The 16962-nt window shown below is 41.1% G+C and overlaps 2 protein-coding genes across 2 annotated transcripts in view; one reads left to right on the top strand and one right to left on the bottom strand.

Moving 5' to 3' along the window:
- The window catches only part of Parp15 (poly(ADP-ribose) polymerase family member 15), a 30440-nt gene extending 29203 nt beyond the window's left edge, over positions 1-1237 (bottom strand). Inside the window, exon 1 of the mRNA XM_048346388.1 lies at positions 1045-1237. Within this exon, the coding sequence (XP_048202345.1) occupies positions 1045-1237 (193 nt within the window). The remainder of the gene's footprint in view (positions 1-1044) is intronic.
- Kpna1 (karyopherin subunit alpha 1) overlaps positions 1-16962 on the top strand; it is a 596817-nt gene that overhangs the window by 491233 nt on the left and 88622 nt on the right. The window lies entirely within an intron of this gene.

The following is a 16962-nucleotide window of genomic DNA, read 5'->3' as shown; positions in this document are numbered from 1 at the left end:
TGCTCTGTGTAACACTCTAACAAGCAATGCAAACATACACTGTGATTATTAGAAGGAGGCAGAGAAAGCAAAGACTCATCAATGTACCTCAGATCATAGAGAATATGGAGTTTAAAGTGGGGGTGTGTGTAGTGGCCAATACAGTGAGAGTGTGAGGAGGTTAGGAAGAAAGGAACCTGATATTCCAGGCTGTTGCATAACTGGCTTGTGCTCTGGTGTGACTGGCTTAGAGTGGGTAGTAGATGGAAGCATGATGGCTTTCCCACCTCTGCCTGCCTTGAAGGGAGTGGGCCAGGTAGGGCCTTCCCTAGAAGCCAATGTGGAATTAGACCTTAAACTTGCCCTGAGGACAAATTGCCACCATGTAATTTCACTGTCCATGAGGTAAGAAGGTGTTTCTAAGGCTGTGCTGAGCTTAGGTGAAAACTGAACACTGAGTGTGACCCCTGAAGGCCGAGTACAAGCTGTGTTGTAAGCCGAGTGGTCAGACGTAGGTCACCCTTGCATTGCATTCCTATCTGTGGACTTTAATATTAAAGGCCATCCAAACATCTGGATGGTGTTAGTCCCTTCCTCTGTCATGTGCTCCCCATAGGTGGACCACTGTCAGAAAGTGGAGAGACAACAGCAGGGCCTGGACAGAGGTACACAACCATAAGCTGTTTTATCCCCAGCAGACCACACCCAAAGGGGCAACAGGGCTTCTGTTGCACTCCCAAGGGACTGTGGAAGCCCAGGAATCTCTGTCCCATGAAGAAACCCTATGAGTTCCATGTTTCTTAATTCTTTTCCTTCCCCCACTTAAACAGTAACAGCAAGGAAAGATAGAAGAGAATCAGAAGACTCATGGACTTAGAGTCCAGCTGCCTCCTCTGGACCAAGCTGGAAAACATCTGGAAGCAGGTAGGGTACCCAGCAGCCCAGGTGTCCCCCACGTCCATGCTGCTCCCCACCCCATTCACCCAGCCGCCCCGATCACTGCAAACAAGTGTCCCCTACAGAAGAACCCATGGCCCCTCCTCGCCCCTTGCCTCACTCCCTCACCGTCCTCTTGGTCCAAGAGAACCAGGAAGCGCTGGGAATTTCCAAGCTCCTGGAAGATCTGGCATTTTCCACCTGGTGAGGTCCGCTCCTGGAAATACATATACAGCGCGGTGTGGAAGTCCTTACAAAGATTCTCACTGACACAACGCTGGAGCTGGAGTTGGAGCCTATAGAAGCCAGGTGCAGTGGCCATCCTTGCCTTCCTCAACCACCCAGGGCAGACTGTCAGGGCTTCCCAGACTCGGGAAAGTGAATTGCTGCTTTTGCTTTCATTTGAGCAAACTCCTCCCAGTCCTCAGTTTATCTTCAGCTCAGGTGTCACAGGGTTGGAATAGTCTTTTCCTGCACAACACATACACACACTCATTCACACTCACATACACATGCACACACCCACACTTCCCCAGTCCACAGCAAAGAAGGATGAACTAGCCCAACTAGCAGCTGCCTAACTCCAGTCATCTGGGTGTCTCTCTACCTGGGTAGAACTGGCCCCTTGCTCAGGCCCCCTCACCACATATTCAAACCACACCGAACGTTGAATAAACACAAGAAGTTTCATTTTTTTTTTTTTTGGCCAGTCCTGGGCCTTGGACTCAGGGCCTGAGCACTGTCCCTGGCTTCTTCGCGCTCAAGGCTAGCACTCTGCCACTTGAGCCACAGCGCCGCTTCTGGCCGTTTTCTGTATATGTGGTGCTGGGGAATCGAACCTAGGGCCTCGTGTATCCGAGGCAGGCACTCTTGCCACTAGGCTATATCCCCAGCCCAAGAAGTTTCATTTTTGCACATGTCAACTTTTGCATGGGAAGAAAACAGCTTGCAAATGGAGAGCTTCTTAGGACATTACCTGCCCACTTTGACACAACTTTCAAGTCAGTGTGGGTTTATCAGAATTACTCTATTCTTCTTTTGAGTTCTGCTTTCTGGTCTGTAGATACTATGTATCTACAAATATGGGAGAAAGGATATACTCTCCTTTTGTGTGTGAGAGATAGTGTTTTAATAGGTATCATATGACTCTAGATAAAGCCAACCAAAGGACATAGTTCCTACTCTTGCACTATGGGAACACAGGAGCTAGGACAGAGGAATGGAGCTCTGGGAAAGCTAGACACCAGTGGCTGTTGCTTGTGATCTTAACTACTCCGAAGAATGAGATCTGAGGATCATGGTTCAAGGCTAGCCCAGGCAGGAAAGTCTTTGAGACTCTTATCTCCAATTAACCACCAAAAAGTTGGAAATGAAGGTATGGCTCAAGTAGTAGAGCACCAGCCTTGAGCAAAAAAACAAGAAAACCCCAAGGGACAGTGCCTAGGCCCAGTGTTAAAGCCACAATATGCACAAACACACACTGAAAAAGAAAATACTGAATTTCCTGAGTAAATGAGGGATGAGGGGTTTTGATCACAGTGTGGAAGTGGGCTTATAGAGAAGTTACATTATGTCCCAGTCTTAAGGGTGACCAAAGGATTATTTTAAAGGCCTGGCAAGAAGGGAAGGGCTCTTGTGTGATCCATCTGAGCAGAACCATTCCTGCTGTAGTATGATGGCTAGAGTAGTGTTAGGGAGCTTAGTGAAGTGACTAACCAAGTGCCCCTGGTGAACAGAGGCTGAGAACTGGGTGCTAGCCAAGGAGGAGGGCCAGGGTAGAGTCTAAATTTGTATGGAACACCAAACTTAATGAAGGACGAGAGCCGGGAGAGAAGGAAAAGTTCAGGATGACTCCATCATCACCCATGAGCAGTCCCAGCAAGGGGCTTGATGATAGTTGCCCCTATTACCTGAATGGACCATAGAGTGGACAGACAGTAAGAGAGAGGCTGAGAATATGTGTGTCCTGGGAGGAAAGATCTTCCAGTCACTCGAACGCATTGCCCTTCCAGTGCCAGAGTTAACTGAGGGCAGTTTCTATTGGCTGCCCTTGCATGGCTATCACTTTAGGGAGGAAAGAGCAAAGAAAGGGGCAATGACTTTACAAGCTCTTTACCCCTTGTCTCTCTGGTCCAAATATTAAGAAGTATATAAAAGATGGAGCTTGTGAAAAGTTCCCATGTGTGTATAATTTTAGGCAATTCTAATATACTCAACACCCTGTGTGTCTATGATGATAAAAGCATAGAGATAGTCAATAAAACTGGCATTTCTTCTTTCTGTAAGTAGTACCATTTAGGTAGAAAAAAAATAAAACGTTGTCATTTAGGCAGCCTTGCAATTTGAAACTTAGCCCACATCTATTGGTACTGACTGAAGAGTACACATGAGATGCACTTTTTGTTTTTTGCCAGTCCTGGGGCTTGAACTCAGGGCCTGAGCACTGTCCCTGGCTTCTTTTTGCTCAAAGCTAGCACTCTACCACTTGATCCACAGCACTACTTCTGGCTTTTTCTATATATGTGGTGCTGAGGAATCGAACCCAGGGCTTCATATATATGAGGAGAGCACTTTACCACTAGGCCATGTTCCCAGCCCCAAGATTCATTTTTTAAAAAAAAATAAAGAGGGCTGGGGATATGGCCTAGTGGCAAGAGTGCCTGCCTCGGATACACGAGGCCCTAGGTTCGATTCCCCAGCACCACATATACAGAAAACCGCCAGAAGCGGGTGCTGTGGCTCAAGCGACAGAGTGCTAGCCTTGAGCGAGAAAAAACCAGGGACAGTGCTCAGGCCCTGAGTCCAAGGCCCAGGACTGGCAAAAAAAAAAAAAAAAAAAAAAAAGAAGTCTATTTAAGGTCACTATCACCATTCCCTAAACTTCTAAGAAATCTAAACCTTTTATTTTTGTTAATGGCATATATTTATTGTCCTAAATTTTCTTAATTTTGTTCCAAAGGTAGAACTGAATCAATATAGAATGGTTTTCTATGTGATACTAGTTTCTGCTGGCTCCTTTGTATGTTGAATGTTTTTATGTTCCTCAAGTCTATCAGCCTTCTAATACAGAGCTCAGAAGAACACTTTAGCAAGCTGGTGTCTTCCTCACTAACACTGCCGGTGGTACTAGCCTTTTCAGGCTGTGTCCATGAACTCCTGACTTTATCTTAAGTACCAATCTTTAAGCAAAGATGGACATACCCAGACACTGTGCATGCCAAGCAGTATCATGTTAACAATTTAAAGGCTTGGCACTGACCATCTAGAGTACCTCTGAATGCAAGTAAATGTACATAATTTGACTTTTTTCATTGATTCTTTTAATAAAACAAAATTAAATGGAAATTGTTATCTGTTACTCACTGCCCTGTAGCTAGGCCCCTCTTAATTTATTAAACTGACTAATTCAGCTTTCTCTAGGTGTCTTGCTTATATAGCTCCTTACCAGGCACAGTGTCAACACCTTGTAAACATTACCAGTCATAAGATAGTGACCACTCCTTTGGGAGTTGTCCTGGGCAAGGTTACTTTCAGTTCCCTTTCCTTTTACCTTTCTACAAGCTTCATCCTCTCCTTTACTCCTTTTATTCCAGTTAAAAAATCACTTCCCTTCTGCTCTGTATTCTAAATGATAAAGCACAGCCACACTAAAGGGATTGTGTTAAGGGCTAAGTAATTGTTCTTCAGATTCAGAATCCAGAATGCATGATGACCTTAGTCCTTAGTTCTGGGCACCAGAGAACACAAAGCACATAAATCACTATGAGGTTTCAACAGCAGAAAAGTAATATATTTGTCTAAAAACCACTACAGGAGGCAAAACCAGGAAGTCAAAGTCCATTGCAGTGTGGAGGAGAAGCAGAAACAAGGGAGGTGTTAGGTGGTATCTCAGTAGTAGAGGGTTTACTGTCATATTCAAGGCCCTTCATCTTTTTAACCTGAGAAAAATAATTTTAACTTGATATGTACTCCTCCTTTTATAGATGCAGAATACACAAAGATACAGGATATAAACACTTATGCATATAAAATATACTTTAAATTTTTTCCTATTTACCTTTGTGCCTGCAGGTGGCGCTCTTGATCTAATATAAACCATCTAGATAAGTGAAGACAACACTGAAAAGTGAGTCATAACCTTCACCTAACCCGGTGGTTACCTTACTAGAGCCAGCTAATCCCCAGAAACACATTAAAAAAAAGAAGAAGAAGAAAGAAAGAAAAGAAAGAAACATGCTCCAGATTGTAAACACTTTACAGCATATAACCTTTGTGCTTTGCTTCTTTTATAAAACCAAAACTCATTCCATCAACTCTCTGTCAACTCTTGGCTTTCCAGTAATGATTAATCTGAAGTCCAAGATCCATCGAGTAGCTCAAGGTTGGTCCTTCAACTGAGTCCTTCTGTCATAAAAAACAAAACCAAAAGCAGATTTGGAAAAGTATAATTAATTTCCAACTCTCCTCCTCTTCCAGAAAAACATTACTCCAACGTACAAGAAAAGGAAAACTGTTTCAATGAAAACAGAATGATGTTTATCCTAGGAAATCCCTTAAAGAGAATGCAAAGTCAGGGTGAAGTCTCACCTTTGTTCACGGTCAGGCAGAAACAACTGATGATGCATGGCACGAGAGAAGGGGCGACCTTATCTAGGCAGGGGAGGGAGGTGTGGCCAGGTTAGGAGAGGTGGCTGCCTCTAGGTATGCCAGTTACCTAGGTTAGGCAGGTACTGGGCAGACACTTTAGACAAGCTGGGGCATCTGCATGGAGCCCTGCTGGGGTGGATTTACAGTCACCACACAGTATAGTATTCTACATTCACTGTACAAACAAGGTGGCCATCTACACTATCAATTGTGAAATAGGGCAACGGGGTGCCATTTTCCTTGATGATTATACTTTAAACTTATGGATCTGATGTCTACGAGAAAACATTCCTAGGATATAAATCTGGAAAGTGCTTATTAAAATATTTTAAAATATTTTTATTCATCTCCAAGGAACAGAGAATCAATGAACAAGCACTTGAAAAATGAAAGCAGAGAGGAAGTGCTTCTCTCTCTCGCTCTCTCTCTCTTTACATAGCTCATGTTTATTTTTGTAACATTTTGTTTTGAATCGTCTCTTTTGCACCTGAAACAAACTTTTAATTTTTCGGTTTGTATTCTCCCTTATGTAACTATAGAATATACTTTAAAAGCTAAGAACATATGTAAACAATTATGTATATAGAACATATATTTTAAAATTCTCTTCACTTCTACTTGGTACCTGTAAGTGGTGCTTATGACCGTATACAAGCCATCCCCTAAATGCAGAGGGGCAGGTCATAGTCCTCAGACAAATGGGTAGCTTTTTCAGGGCATGGTCTCTGTTTCACATAAGCCAGAGCAAAAATCAGAAATCCCATCCCCATAGTATTTGTAGGTCCAGAACTAAACAAAGAGGTTGCTTTTTCTTTACATTAGCAGTTTATAAGAAAAAAACAACAACTATGTATACTAAAAGTTTAATTAGCCATTTCTGGATATCACCATACATACATGTGCTCGTGCGTGTGTACACACATAATGTACTTTGACATTAAGAAATAAATCTATTTTTGGTTTCTACCAACATCCCCCAGACTTATATAACTTGTCATTTTCCTTGTATCCTAGCTTATTACCTAATCAGGAAGCCTATAAAACCCGATTATCCAGCACCCTAAAGACTTCAAGAATGAGAAATGTCCAGACACAATAAGTAAGGGGAACTGTAGCAGGTACTTAAAAACTGCTTTTGCTAAAAAGCACTGGTTAGCTATATGACCTAAAAAGCTTGACTGAAAACAGGATTAAAAACTCTGTGTTTCTGCCTCCATTTTTAAAAATCAGTCTCCTTTACTCTGAGACATTCTTGGAATCTGGGAATGGGAATGCAGGACCAATGGACAAGTAATTGTGACAAGTCATTTCTACCTATCACATGCATCAAAGATTTATTTAAATTTGAAAGCAGAACCACACTTAAGAGAGCTTAGATGTTAACTGTTAAAATACACCACTGGTGGGAGTGAAAACTTGTTCAACCAACCACTCTGGAAAGCAGTATGGAGGTCCCTCAAAAGGCTAAACATAGAACTCCCCCATGGCCCAGTAGCCCCACTCTTGGGGCATCTACCCAAAAGATTACAAGCAAGACCACACTAAAGCCAAGGCCAGAGGAAGAGAGCTGTTTTTTCTTTTCATTTAAAAATATTCTTTTACAAACATTATAGCTTGTGAGGGAGTGTAGAGATCAGAGCAAAAAGTGTAGTGCTTATGAGCTTTTAATCAAGTTACTCATTAATTCAGTGTTCATCTCTGAAATCCTTGTTACTACTTCCCATGCCTCATTTTCCCTCATCTATCCTGGCTAGGAAGGAAAAAAAAATTTTTTTTAATGTTTTCTTTATCTCTAAGTACTTGTGCAAAGGAGTTGCCACTCAACAAAACTGTTTATGAATACAATGTGTCTTGGTCTACATCACTCCTTTCAATCTTTCCACCCATCCCTTCTACCTCATCACTTCCTTCACTTTTCTTAATTTTATAGGATATATGTTTAATTTTTATATCCTTTTTTTTTTGCCAGTCCTGGAGCTTGGACTCAGGGCCTGAGCACTATCCCTGGTTTCTTTTTGCTCAAGGCTAGCACTCTACCACTTAAGCCACAGCACCATTTCTGGCTTTTTCTGTTAATATGGTGCTGAGGATTGAACTCAGGGCTTCATGTATGCAAGGCAAGCACTCTACCACTAGGCCATAATCCCAGCCCTATACACTGAATTTTTTACTGCATTCCCCCTCACCCCACCTCTTTTCATTTCTCTAATCCCTCCTCTAACTCACCCCTTTGTAGTACCAGTTTCTTGGTGCTTGTTTTGTTGAAATTTAATTTAGCCTTTCTAGGAATTACACTGTTTCAGTTCTCCCCTAAATCTGCTGAGTATTTTTTTAAATTGTTGTTGTTATCAGTTGTGGGGCTTGAACTCAGGGCCTGGGTGCTGTCCCTGAGCTGGTTTGCTCAAGGCTAGCACCCTACGACTTTGAGCCACAGTATCACTTCAGGTTTTCTGCTGATTATTTGGAGATAAGAGTCTCACAGACTTTCCTGCCTGAGCTGGCTTTGAACCAAATCTTCAGACCTTAGCCTCCTGAGTAGCTAGGATTACAGGTGTGAGTCACCTGTGCCCAGTTGAATCTGCTGTATTTCATGCAAATTAAGCACTTTGCATAACATCCAAAATATTTATAAATTTATAAGCCAATTCTAGTTTCCACATTGAGAGAACATGTGCAACCTTTATCTCTCTGGGACTGACTTACTTTATTTGGCATAATTTTTTCCAGATCTCAGAAGGAAATTCGACAAAGACCCTTCTCAGTACATAACCTTTCTGCCAGGCATCTCTTTCACCTTCCTATAAAAGCCCTTTGCACTTGTGAGTCCCAGAAGTTGGAGCTTTGAAGATAAAGGGGAGCTTTAAAGTTTCCTCCATCTCCCAAAGTGGCAGCACTTGAATGAACCTCACTCCTTCTTACCATCTCTTGTCTCCAATTATTGTCTTTCAAGCAGTAAGCAGCCTATTTTCAGTATAGTAATTTTCTGTTGCAAAGGCTCTATTCTGCCCTCACACACCAAAAGCAGCTGTTGGAAAAATAAAACTAAAAAAACCAAATCAACTACTCTTTCAGAAACCTTGCCAAAAGGTAGAAGAAAAAGAAATTTGGCTCATCATTAAATAACTACTAAAACAGAATGGTGCCGATCATAGCAATCCCCTAAAGAGATTCCAAAGGCAGGACATCAGAAAAAGCTACTAACACATGTTCCCAAATTTAATAGTACTTAGTCCTAAAATAAGAGGATTTAACAATACCATCCTATATCCTAAATTTCCCAGTAGTTGAGATGTGTGTATATACATATATATGTGATATATATGTGTATATGTAATAATATGTGTAACATATACGTATATACACACATTATAGTGGTCGTTATCCAAACAAGTAATACAATTTATTTTCTATCTACAAGTAGCTATGACTTGAAGCCTGATGCCAACCACCATCAGATTTCCACCCTCCCAGCAAAGTGGGAAATAAGAAAGACTTTTTTCTCCATGATTGGTTGTCAGAGTGATGCCTCCAAGGTCTCTGAGAAAACATTTGTGTGCTATACAACTTATAAGACCTTGCTAAAAGCTTTAAAAAAGATTTATTTGCATCTCAACAGAATCAACAAACACTTTACAAATGTTTGAAAGTGAATTCAAGAAGGGCAGCTTTTATTCTCTTTTTTGGACCTGAGAGAATAAGACTTTAACTTTGGGTTTGTACGCATTCTATATGTACTTGTAGAATGTACATACCCAAGGGAGTATGGGTGTGTTTCAATTAAATTCTGCTACAAGACACACAAAGTTTAATTTTGTTTAATTTTTACATGTCATAAAATATTCTTTGATTTAAAAAAAAATTTAAAACATTCTAATCTTGCAAGCATATAACAACAATAACAAAAAGTGGGCTGGATGTGGCAACTTTTTGACCTAGTCTCTAACTAGGCCTAAACACTTTCCTAGAACTGAATTCCTAAAAACAATGAACAATGGAACTTATTGCTGCCTTGGTAGTCAGTATTTAGCTATGGTTAGTTTTTGTTGGCATGAGTTTTTTTTTTTTTAGCAGATAAAACACTTTTAATTTCCTGTACTTTCAGTATTCCTAAGAGTATGTAACAAAGAACAAATTTCATATTTCAAAACAACAGAAATCTATTTTTTTCACAGTTCTGGAGGCTACAAATCTGCAATCAAATTGGCGGCAGTCTGGTCCATATTGGAGGTGCTGAGCGAGAAAGCTCCATGTCTCTTTTGGTAGCTTCTAGAAGTCACCCTCAATTGTGGCATTCATTGTCCTAGAGGTGCATCACTCCGATTGTCACCTTCATCATCAGGTAATTCCTGAGTCTGCCTGCATATTAATGTACCTGGAAAATGTGATTCTACTTGTCATAGTCCCAATTTTCAGGTTAATTTCTAGGTCCTTTCTGCTCACTAACTAGAGAATACTGTGTGTGTTTATATATGTATTACATATATATTTACACACATACACATATATACCAGTCCTGGGCCTTGAACTCAGGGTCTGGACACTGTCCCTGAGCTTCTTTTGCTCAAGGCTAGCATTCCACCATTTGAGCCACAGCACCACTTCCAGCCTTTTCTGTTCTTGTGGTACTGAGGAATCAAACCCAGGGCTTCATGCATGTTAAGCAAGAACTCTACCACTAAGCCACATTCCCAGCCTGACACTATTGTATTTTGATGATACCCTGAAATCAGAATATTTCTGTGGGTTTGACTGAGCCATTCTGACCAGGATATATCCTCAAAGAACAGAAATTCATGTAATTTCAAGCTGCACAGTATCTGAAGATCAAGAGGCTCACGTCCAGACATATAATATAAACAAGCTATTTAAACAATAATGAAAGCACTAAGAGTGAGGGTTTGACTAAGAAGATCCCTGCCTAGGGCCATGTGCAGAGATCAGTTAAAAATGGATCAAAACTCTAAGGCTATAATGTTATACTAGAGACTTTGAAACTACTAAGATGAAAACTTAAGAGAAAACATTTCAATATATAAGCATAAGCAAGGTCTTTTTTTCTAATACCACAGACAATAAAAGAATCAAATTAAGAAGCTTCTACACAGCAAAAGAAACAATCAACAGAATGAAGAGATGAGCCTACAGAATAGAAAATAGTTGCCAGATACTTATCTGGCAGGAAATTAAATATCCTGAATATATAAAGAGCTCAAAAATGAAATATCAAAAGAAATTATTCCAACCAATAAATGGAAAATGCACTGAATAGACACTTTCAAATGAAAAAATATAAGTGGCAAGTAAACACGTAAAAAATTTCAACAACCTTAGTCATCAGGAAAACAGAAATCAAAGATATAGAGAGAATCACCCTCACCCAGTCTTAATGGCCACTCTTGACAATACAAAGAAGAACAAATTCTGGCAAGGATCTTGGGGGAGAAACAACTTTTATTCATTGCTGGTAGGTATGGGTATCTGTATGGAAATTCCTTAAAAATTAACAATAGAACTCCCATATGATTCAGCTATAGCATGTCTGGGCATAAACTCAAAAGAATTAAAGTTAGCTAACTATAGATATACATCTGTATCCATCTTTATTGAGGAAATATTCATAATATGCAAGTTATGAAATCAGCTCAGGTATCCATTGATGGATAAATGGGTAGAGAAAATATGGCAGATACCAATTTTACTCAGTCATTAAGAATACAGAAATTATATTGGTTCATAGAAAAACAGATGTAACTGGAGGTCATTGTATTACGTGAAAAAAAAGCATGTCTCACAAAGACATAAATGCCTTGTGCTTTCTCACTTTTGTAGTATCTAGGGAGTTACAAAAGACAGCAAACCAATGCACACACGTGTGTGTACACATATACACACACAAACGAGATTTACAAAAGTAAAAAAGGACTGCTGAAAGGCGGGGAAGAGAGGTGAAAGAAACAGTAACAAAAGGTGAATAAGATCAAACATTTTCTGTGCATATACGAAAATACCATGATGGAACTCTTGCTATGTATAATTTAAGACACACCAATTCAAAAAGAGTAATTGAAAAAGAAAAGCTTCTAAGATTAATAATAACCTGTGGCTGAAAACTACTGTCCAGCCTCAACCTTCCCAAATAAGGAGCCCTCCGTTCCATGCCAAAGGTCCCATGGATGGTCCCTGGACTTGCAAGGTACCAGCCTCCTCCTCTAACAAAAGCAAAATGTTGAGAAAGATACAACAGAGACAATTAGGGAACCATTTCTAGAAGCTGTGTGCAGGATAAGCCCATGCTCAATTACCAAAGAGCAGTGGCTACCTCTTGCCCCTGGTTTTGCCTCCAGGTCTTCTTCAGTGAATGGGTACAATCCTTCAACTACACAAATAGGAGCAAGCTGGTAGATATAATAATAAGCCAGCTATGGAAAGTACCAAGGGCTTGGAAAGTGAAAAAGAGACACATTTAGCAACACCCTAGAAGAAGATGTAACAAGAGTTGGTGACTCCAGGCCTGGGACTGAGGAAAGGTGAAGTGGGTATCACAACACTCCCACCAAAGAAACTAGAAAACCACAGAGCCTTGTAAAGGTGGGTCTGTTTAGATGGGAAGATGATGGGTTTGGCTGCTGGGTTTCTGATGTTGTGAAGGCTCTCCTCTTGGAGAGGGTGAAAAGAATTGGTTGGGGGGGCTGGGAATATGGCCTAGTGGCAAGAGAGCTTGCCTCATATACATGAGGCCCTGAGTTCAATTCCCCAGCACCACGAATACAGAAAATGGCCAGAAGTGGCGCTGTGGCTCAAGTGGCAGAGTGCTAGCCTTGAGCAAAAAAGCCAGGGACAGTGCTCAGGCCCTGAGTTCACGGCCCAGGACTGGCCAAAAAAAAATAAATAAATAAAGAATTGGTTGGGGAGTTGGTGCAAAGATAATTGTTCTAATGAGAGAAAATGAATTCCACAAAGGAAAAACAATGAAGAGTAAGGAACTTATAGTTAAGAACATTTGGATGGAGAATGCCCCCTAAAGGTCTATGTGATAAAGAAACAGTTTCCAGGTTGGTAATCCTCAGAGGCAGTGACATCTATGTGAGTTTAAGCCCAATGAGAAGCTTCGTGTCACTGGAGGAGAGGGCTCGGAGCGTACAGGGTGATCCCCATCTCTCTCTGTCTCTCTGTCTCTGTCTCTGTCTCTGTCTCTCTCTCTCACTCTCACTCTCTCTTTCTCTCTTTAAATTCCCAGCCAGATAGCTTTACTGTGCCTCCCCGCAGGCCTAAAGCAATAAGTCCAATTGGTCATGGGATGGAACCTCCAAAGCTGTGAGATAAAAATCAACTACCAGTTTCTCTTTATAAATTAATTTATCTCAGGTAATTGTTATCATAACATAGCTGACTTACACAGCATCAAACCCAAAGATACATAGACAACATAAATAAAAGATGAAAGGTGGGAGAAAGGCTTGGGTCTCCTTGTTGGATGGTCCTTTGATTCACTTATCACTGCCTTTAGATACACTCAGCATTGACTGCAGTGAGAGTGAGGCTGAATCAAAGGACATCTACAGCACTCAGAATGTTAGCACAGCTTGAAGCTACAACCTTGTTCCAGTGGTTGTCAGGGAAACAGAAATATAATCTCTCTCTTCATACCCTTCTAGAACACTGGAGACCGGTTTCCTGACATCATCCCTCCCCCCCACAAGAACAATTATTTGTTTGCACTTAGGTATCCACATTATGTACTTAGGAAAATCTCCTGGAAGAGACTGTCCAGCTGAAGAAAAGAAAACAGACACACAGTCCCATGGGTTACCAGAAACCACACTGCAACTGTAAAGAAATGAAATCATTGACACTGAGCTGCTTTCACTTTTCTTTCTGTGAAAACATAACCCAGACTGATGAAAGTTCTGTTTCTCTATTGCCAGTGCAGCCACACTCCACAGACAGATGAGGAATGCAGAGTTTTGTGGGCCACAAGCTGACAAGTTGGAAAATGGACACTTAGATTCTCAAAAATCCTTCTCCATTGAGGACTGCAGGTTTTAAATAGGGTTTTCAGGGCATATCTGATGAGAGAACACCAGGGAAGTTACAATTTGTGGGATATCTGCTTAAACCTATAGTTAACCATTAGGATTTTTTTTTTTTTTTTTTTTTTTTTTTTTTTGCCAGTCCTGGGCCTTGGACTCAGGGCTTGAGCACTGTCCCTGGCTTCTTCCCGCTCAAGGCTAGCACTCTGCCACTTGAGCCACAGCGCCGCTTCTGGCCGTTTTCTGTATATGTGGTGCTGGGGAATCGAACCTAGGGCCTCGTGTATCCGAGGCAGGCACTCTTGCCACTAGGCCATATCCCCAGCCCAGGATTTTCTTTTAAGCAACAGAGAACAACAAAAGGTTAACTGCCTCTTAGAGAACAGGGGAAGATGGCAGGAAGAAACTGGACAAGATACTTCCATTTTCATAGAATACATTGGTGGTGGTGGTGTTTGGTTTTGTTTGGTTGTTTCTTTCTTGTTTGCGCCAAGGTGTCACTACATAGCCAGGCCAGCCTTGAACTTGCTATATACCACAGATAATCTTCCTGCCTCCATCTCCTCAGCTCTGGGATACAGATACAGATATACCCCCACGGAATTTTAACCCCTTAGGTGGTTTCAGTCAGAGATGCAAAGCTAGTGGGAAAATAAGAAGACAGTCTATCTGTTTTACTATACGGCCTAGCAAGCAGAGCTAGGATGTATTCAGGTCTTCCCTTGGTGACAAAAGCACTGTCTGTGTTGGAAGTTGCAAACTGCTTACATAAGATTATGTTGTTCTTTAGGGGCAGGCATGGCTGTCAGATTTAGGGTAAAAAAAGAAAAAGAAACAACCAACAACCTAGTCTTTGCAAATCCATTAGTTGTGTTACTTTAATCAATTGCGTGCAAACAATGTACACAGTCATAACTATTTCATGTTATTATCAGGAGGACTGAGATGTCTGTAGAAACCCTGGCACATTATAAAACAAAAAATGAGTATTAAATTCCCTTTTCTGTGGCGTATCCCACTCCTAAACCACCTCACTTTCATCCCCTCTATATCCATCTTCAGAAAACACACTGAGATGCGCACCCATGAGACAGGAAGGAAGATCATTAAGTTTGGTTCTGGTGTATACTGCATAACAAGACACTGTCTCAAAAAGAAGGAGGGGGAGAGAGAAGAAGGAGGATGAGGAAAGGGAGGAGAGGGAAGAGGGAGGCAAGATAGAAGGACAGGAAGGAAGGATGAAGGAAAGAAGGGAGAGATTGGAGGGAAGGTGGAAAAAGGAGGGTAGGAAGGAAAAAGAAAATACATTGAGTCTTTTCCTGAGTTGCCTAAGGCTGTTCTCATTTCCCTTCTGAGCATTAGTGTGTGTATATATATAGTATACTATATATATAATATATACATATATATATATATATATATATTTGCCAGTCCTGGGGCTTGAACTCTGGGCCTGAGCATTGTCCCTGGCTTCTTTTTGCTCAAGGCTACCACTCTACCACTTGAGCCACAGTGCCACTGCCAGCTTTTTCTGTGTATGTGGTGCTGAAGAATCAAACCCAGGGCTTCATGCATGCTAGGCAAGCACTCTACTGCTAAGCCACATTCCAAGCCCTTGAGCATTAATTTTACCAACAGATATTGTAGGTGCTCAATATGTTTGGCACTATGTTAGTAGTATGAAGATGAATTAGATCCCTTCGCTCTGGCATAAAAATGGAAGTAAGGGGAATGAGAAACATCAGTTTAGTACATAACTGCATGGAGTGTCATGAAAGGTCCTCTCAGTAGATAGATAGTATACTCAATGGGTAATTGAGAATTTAGGAAGCCCCTACACCTAAGTATGGCCAAAGTGTTAAGGTAAAGAATTCAGCGACAGTGAAGCACCAGTGTCCCCCATCCTCATACACACACAACATTTAGGCAACTGGGATGAGGGAAGAAACAGCTGCTGGTACCCAATACCTGGTAAGAGCGATACCCATGCAGGCTGCCATCATCAGGCAAGAGCCTTAACTGCTTTCCAGAACCTGTCAGGAGAAGAGGGCCCCATCCAGTCTCCCCTATCCCCTGACAGCTTTCAAATCCAACCAGTAATCAGAGAATGGAGCTGATTCAGTACTTAGGGGTCAGCCTCCAATACCACCCCCACAGCAGCAGGGTGAGAAAATTTGATTTCATATCTACGTTAGTAGAGACAAATATAAATTATTAGGCTACCAAGGGAGTAAGTGATTCATTGTAATTTACACACAAGATTTGGAGAAAAGTTCCAGTGGTAGTGGTATTTGAGTGTATATGTCTAAAAGGAGAATGGGGTGGAGAGACAAGCCAAAGAACAGACAGGATAGAAATCAGAAGCATGAGAGCACGGCTTGTGCTTTTGTGAAGCTGGTAGTCTGAGGTGATTGGATTCTACCATTTCAGGGTGGGGAAGGGACCTGAAGTAAGCCAATAGATGTATGAATAGCTGATGGTCAAGCCACAGAGTTAGACTTTATTTTCTGTTACAGTGGTTCTCAAAACATCATCTCCAGACCAACGGCATCTGCACCATCTGGGAACACTTTGAAAATGTACATTCTTGTCCCAATGTCAAACCTATTGGAGGCCATTCTTAGCAATCTGGGTCCAAGTGGTTCTGAGGCAAGGTCAAAGTTTGACAAGTGCTACAGTGGCTCAGGAAGCCACTTGGGACAAGAGCTGCTTTCTCCAAACATTGGGAATCTGCTGATGTGTCAGCCTCTTCTCTCTCAACAGTGTGCATTAATTCCTGGTTCTATGTTTACACCATCCTCCAAACAAGCACTGTTTTTTTATGAGCTAGATTTATTACAGATGCCTTTATATTAGTACATGACACAAGCTTATGATTACAACAAATATATACCATAAAGAAATATTTGCTTGTTGTTTGGATGATAAAAAGAATAAACTATTTGGTTAAAAAGAGGCAAGATGTTTTCAGTCATAACCAACCAGTGGCTACCCTGCTTTATGGAGAAAAATTTATTTTACTCTTGTTCATTAGAGCAAGAAAGAATGCATATAATCTTAATTATATTCATGGCTATGTGCATTCCTAAAGAAAGATAGAATGCACATCATCTCAATTTGTGACACTTGGAATCACTGGATCAACTGTCCAACTTGGCTCAGAATTTTTTTCTCAGAATTTTAGGGCATCAATAATTTGTATTCTTTTTAAGTTCATAGCAAAATTGGCATTTCTTTGGTTGGGCTGTTGGTTTTTCTACAGAATTACACCATTTGGAACACCTGCAACATCATACTTTGATTAATACATTCGTGTGCACTTGCATGCAACCCCATATGTGTTCACTTGTACATTCATGAATTAGTTCAC

This window comes from Perognathus longimembris, chromosome 5 (genome assembly GCF_023159225.1).
Source record: "Perognathus longimembris pacificus isolate PPM17 chromosome 5, ASM2315922v1, whole genome shotgun sequence".
NCBI lineage: Eukaryota > Metazoa > Chordata > Mammalia > Rodentia > Heteromyidae > Perognathus > Perognathus longimembris.
Note: the sequence above shows the minus strand (reverse complement) of the source record. Positions and strands in the feature narration are given on the sequence as shown.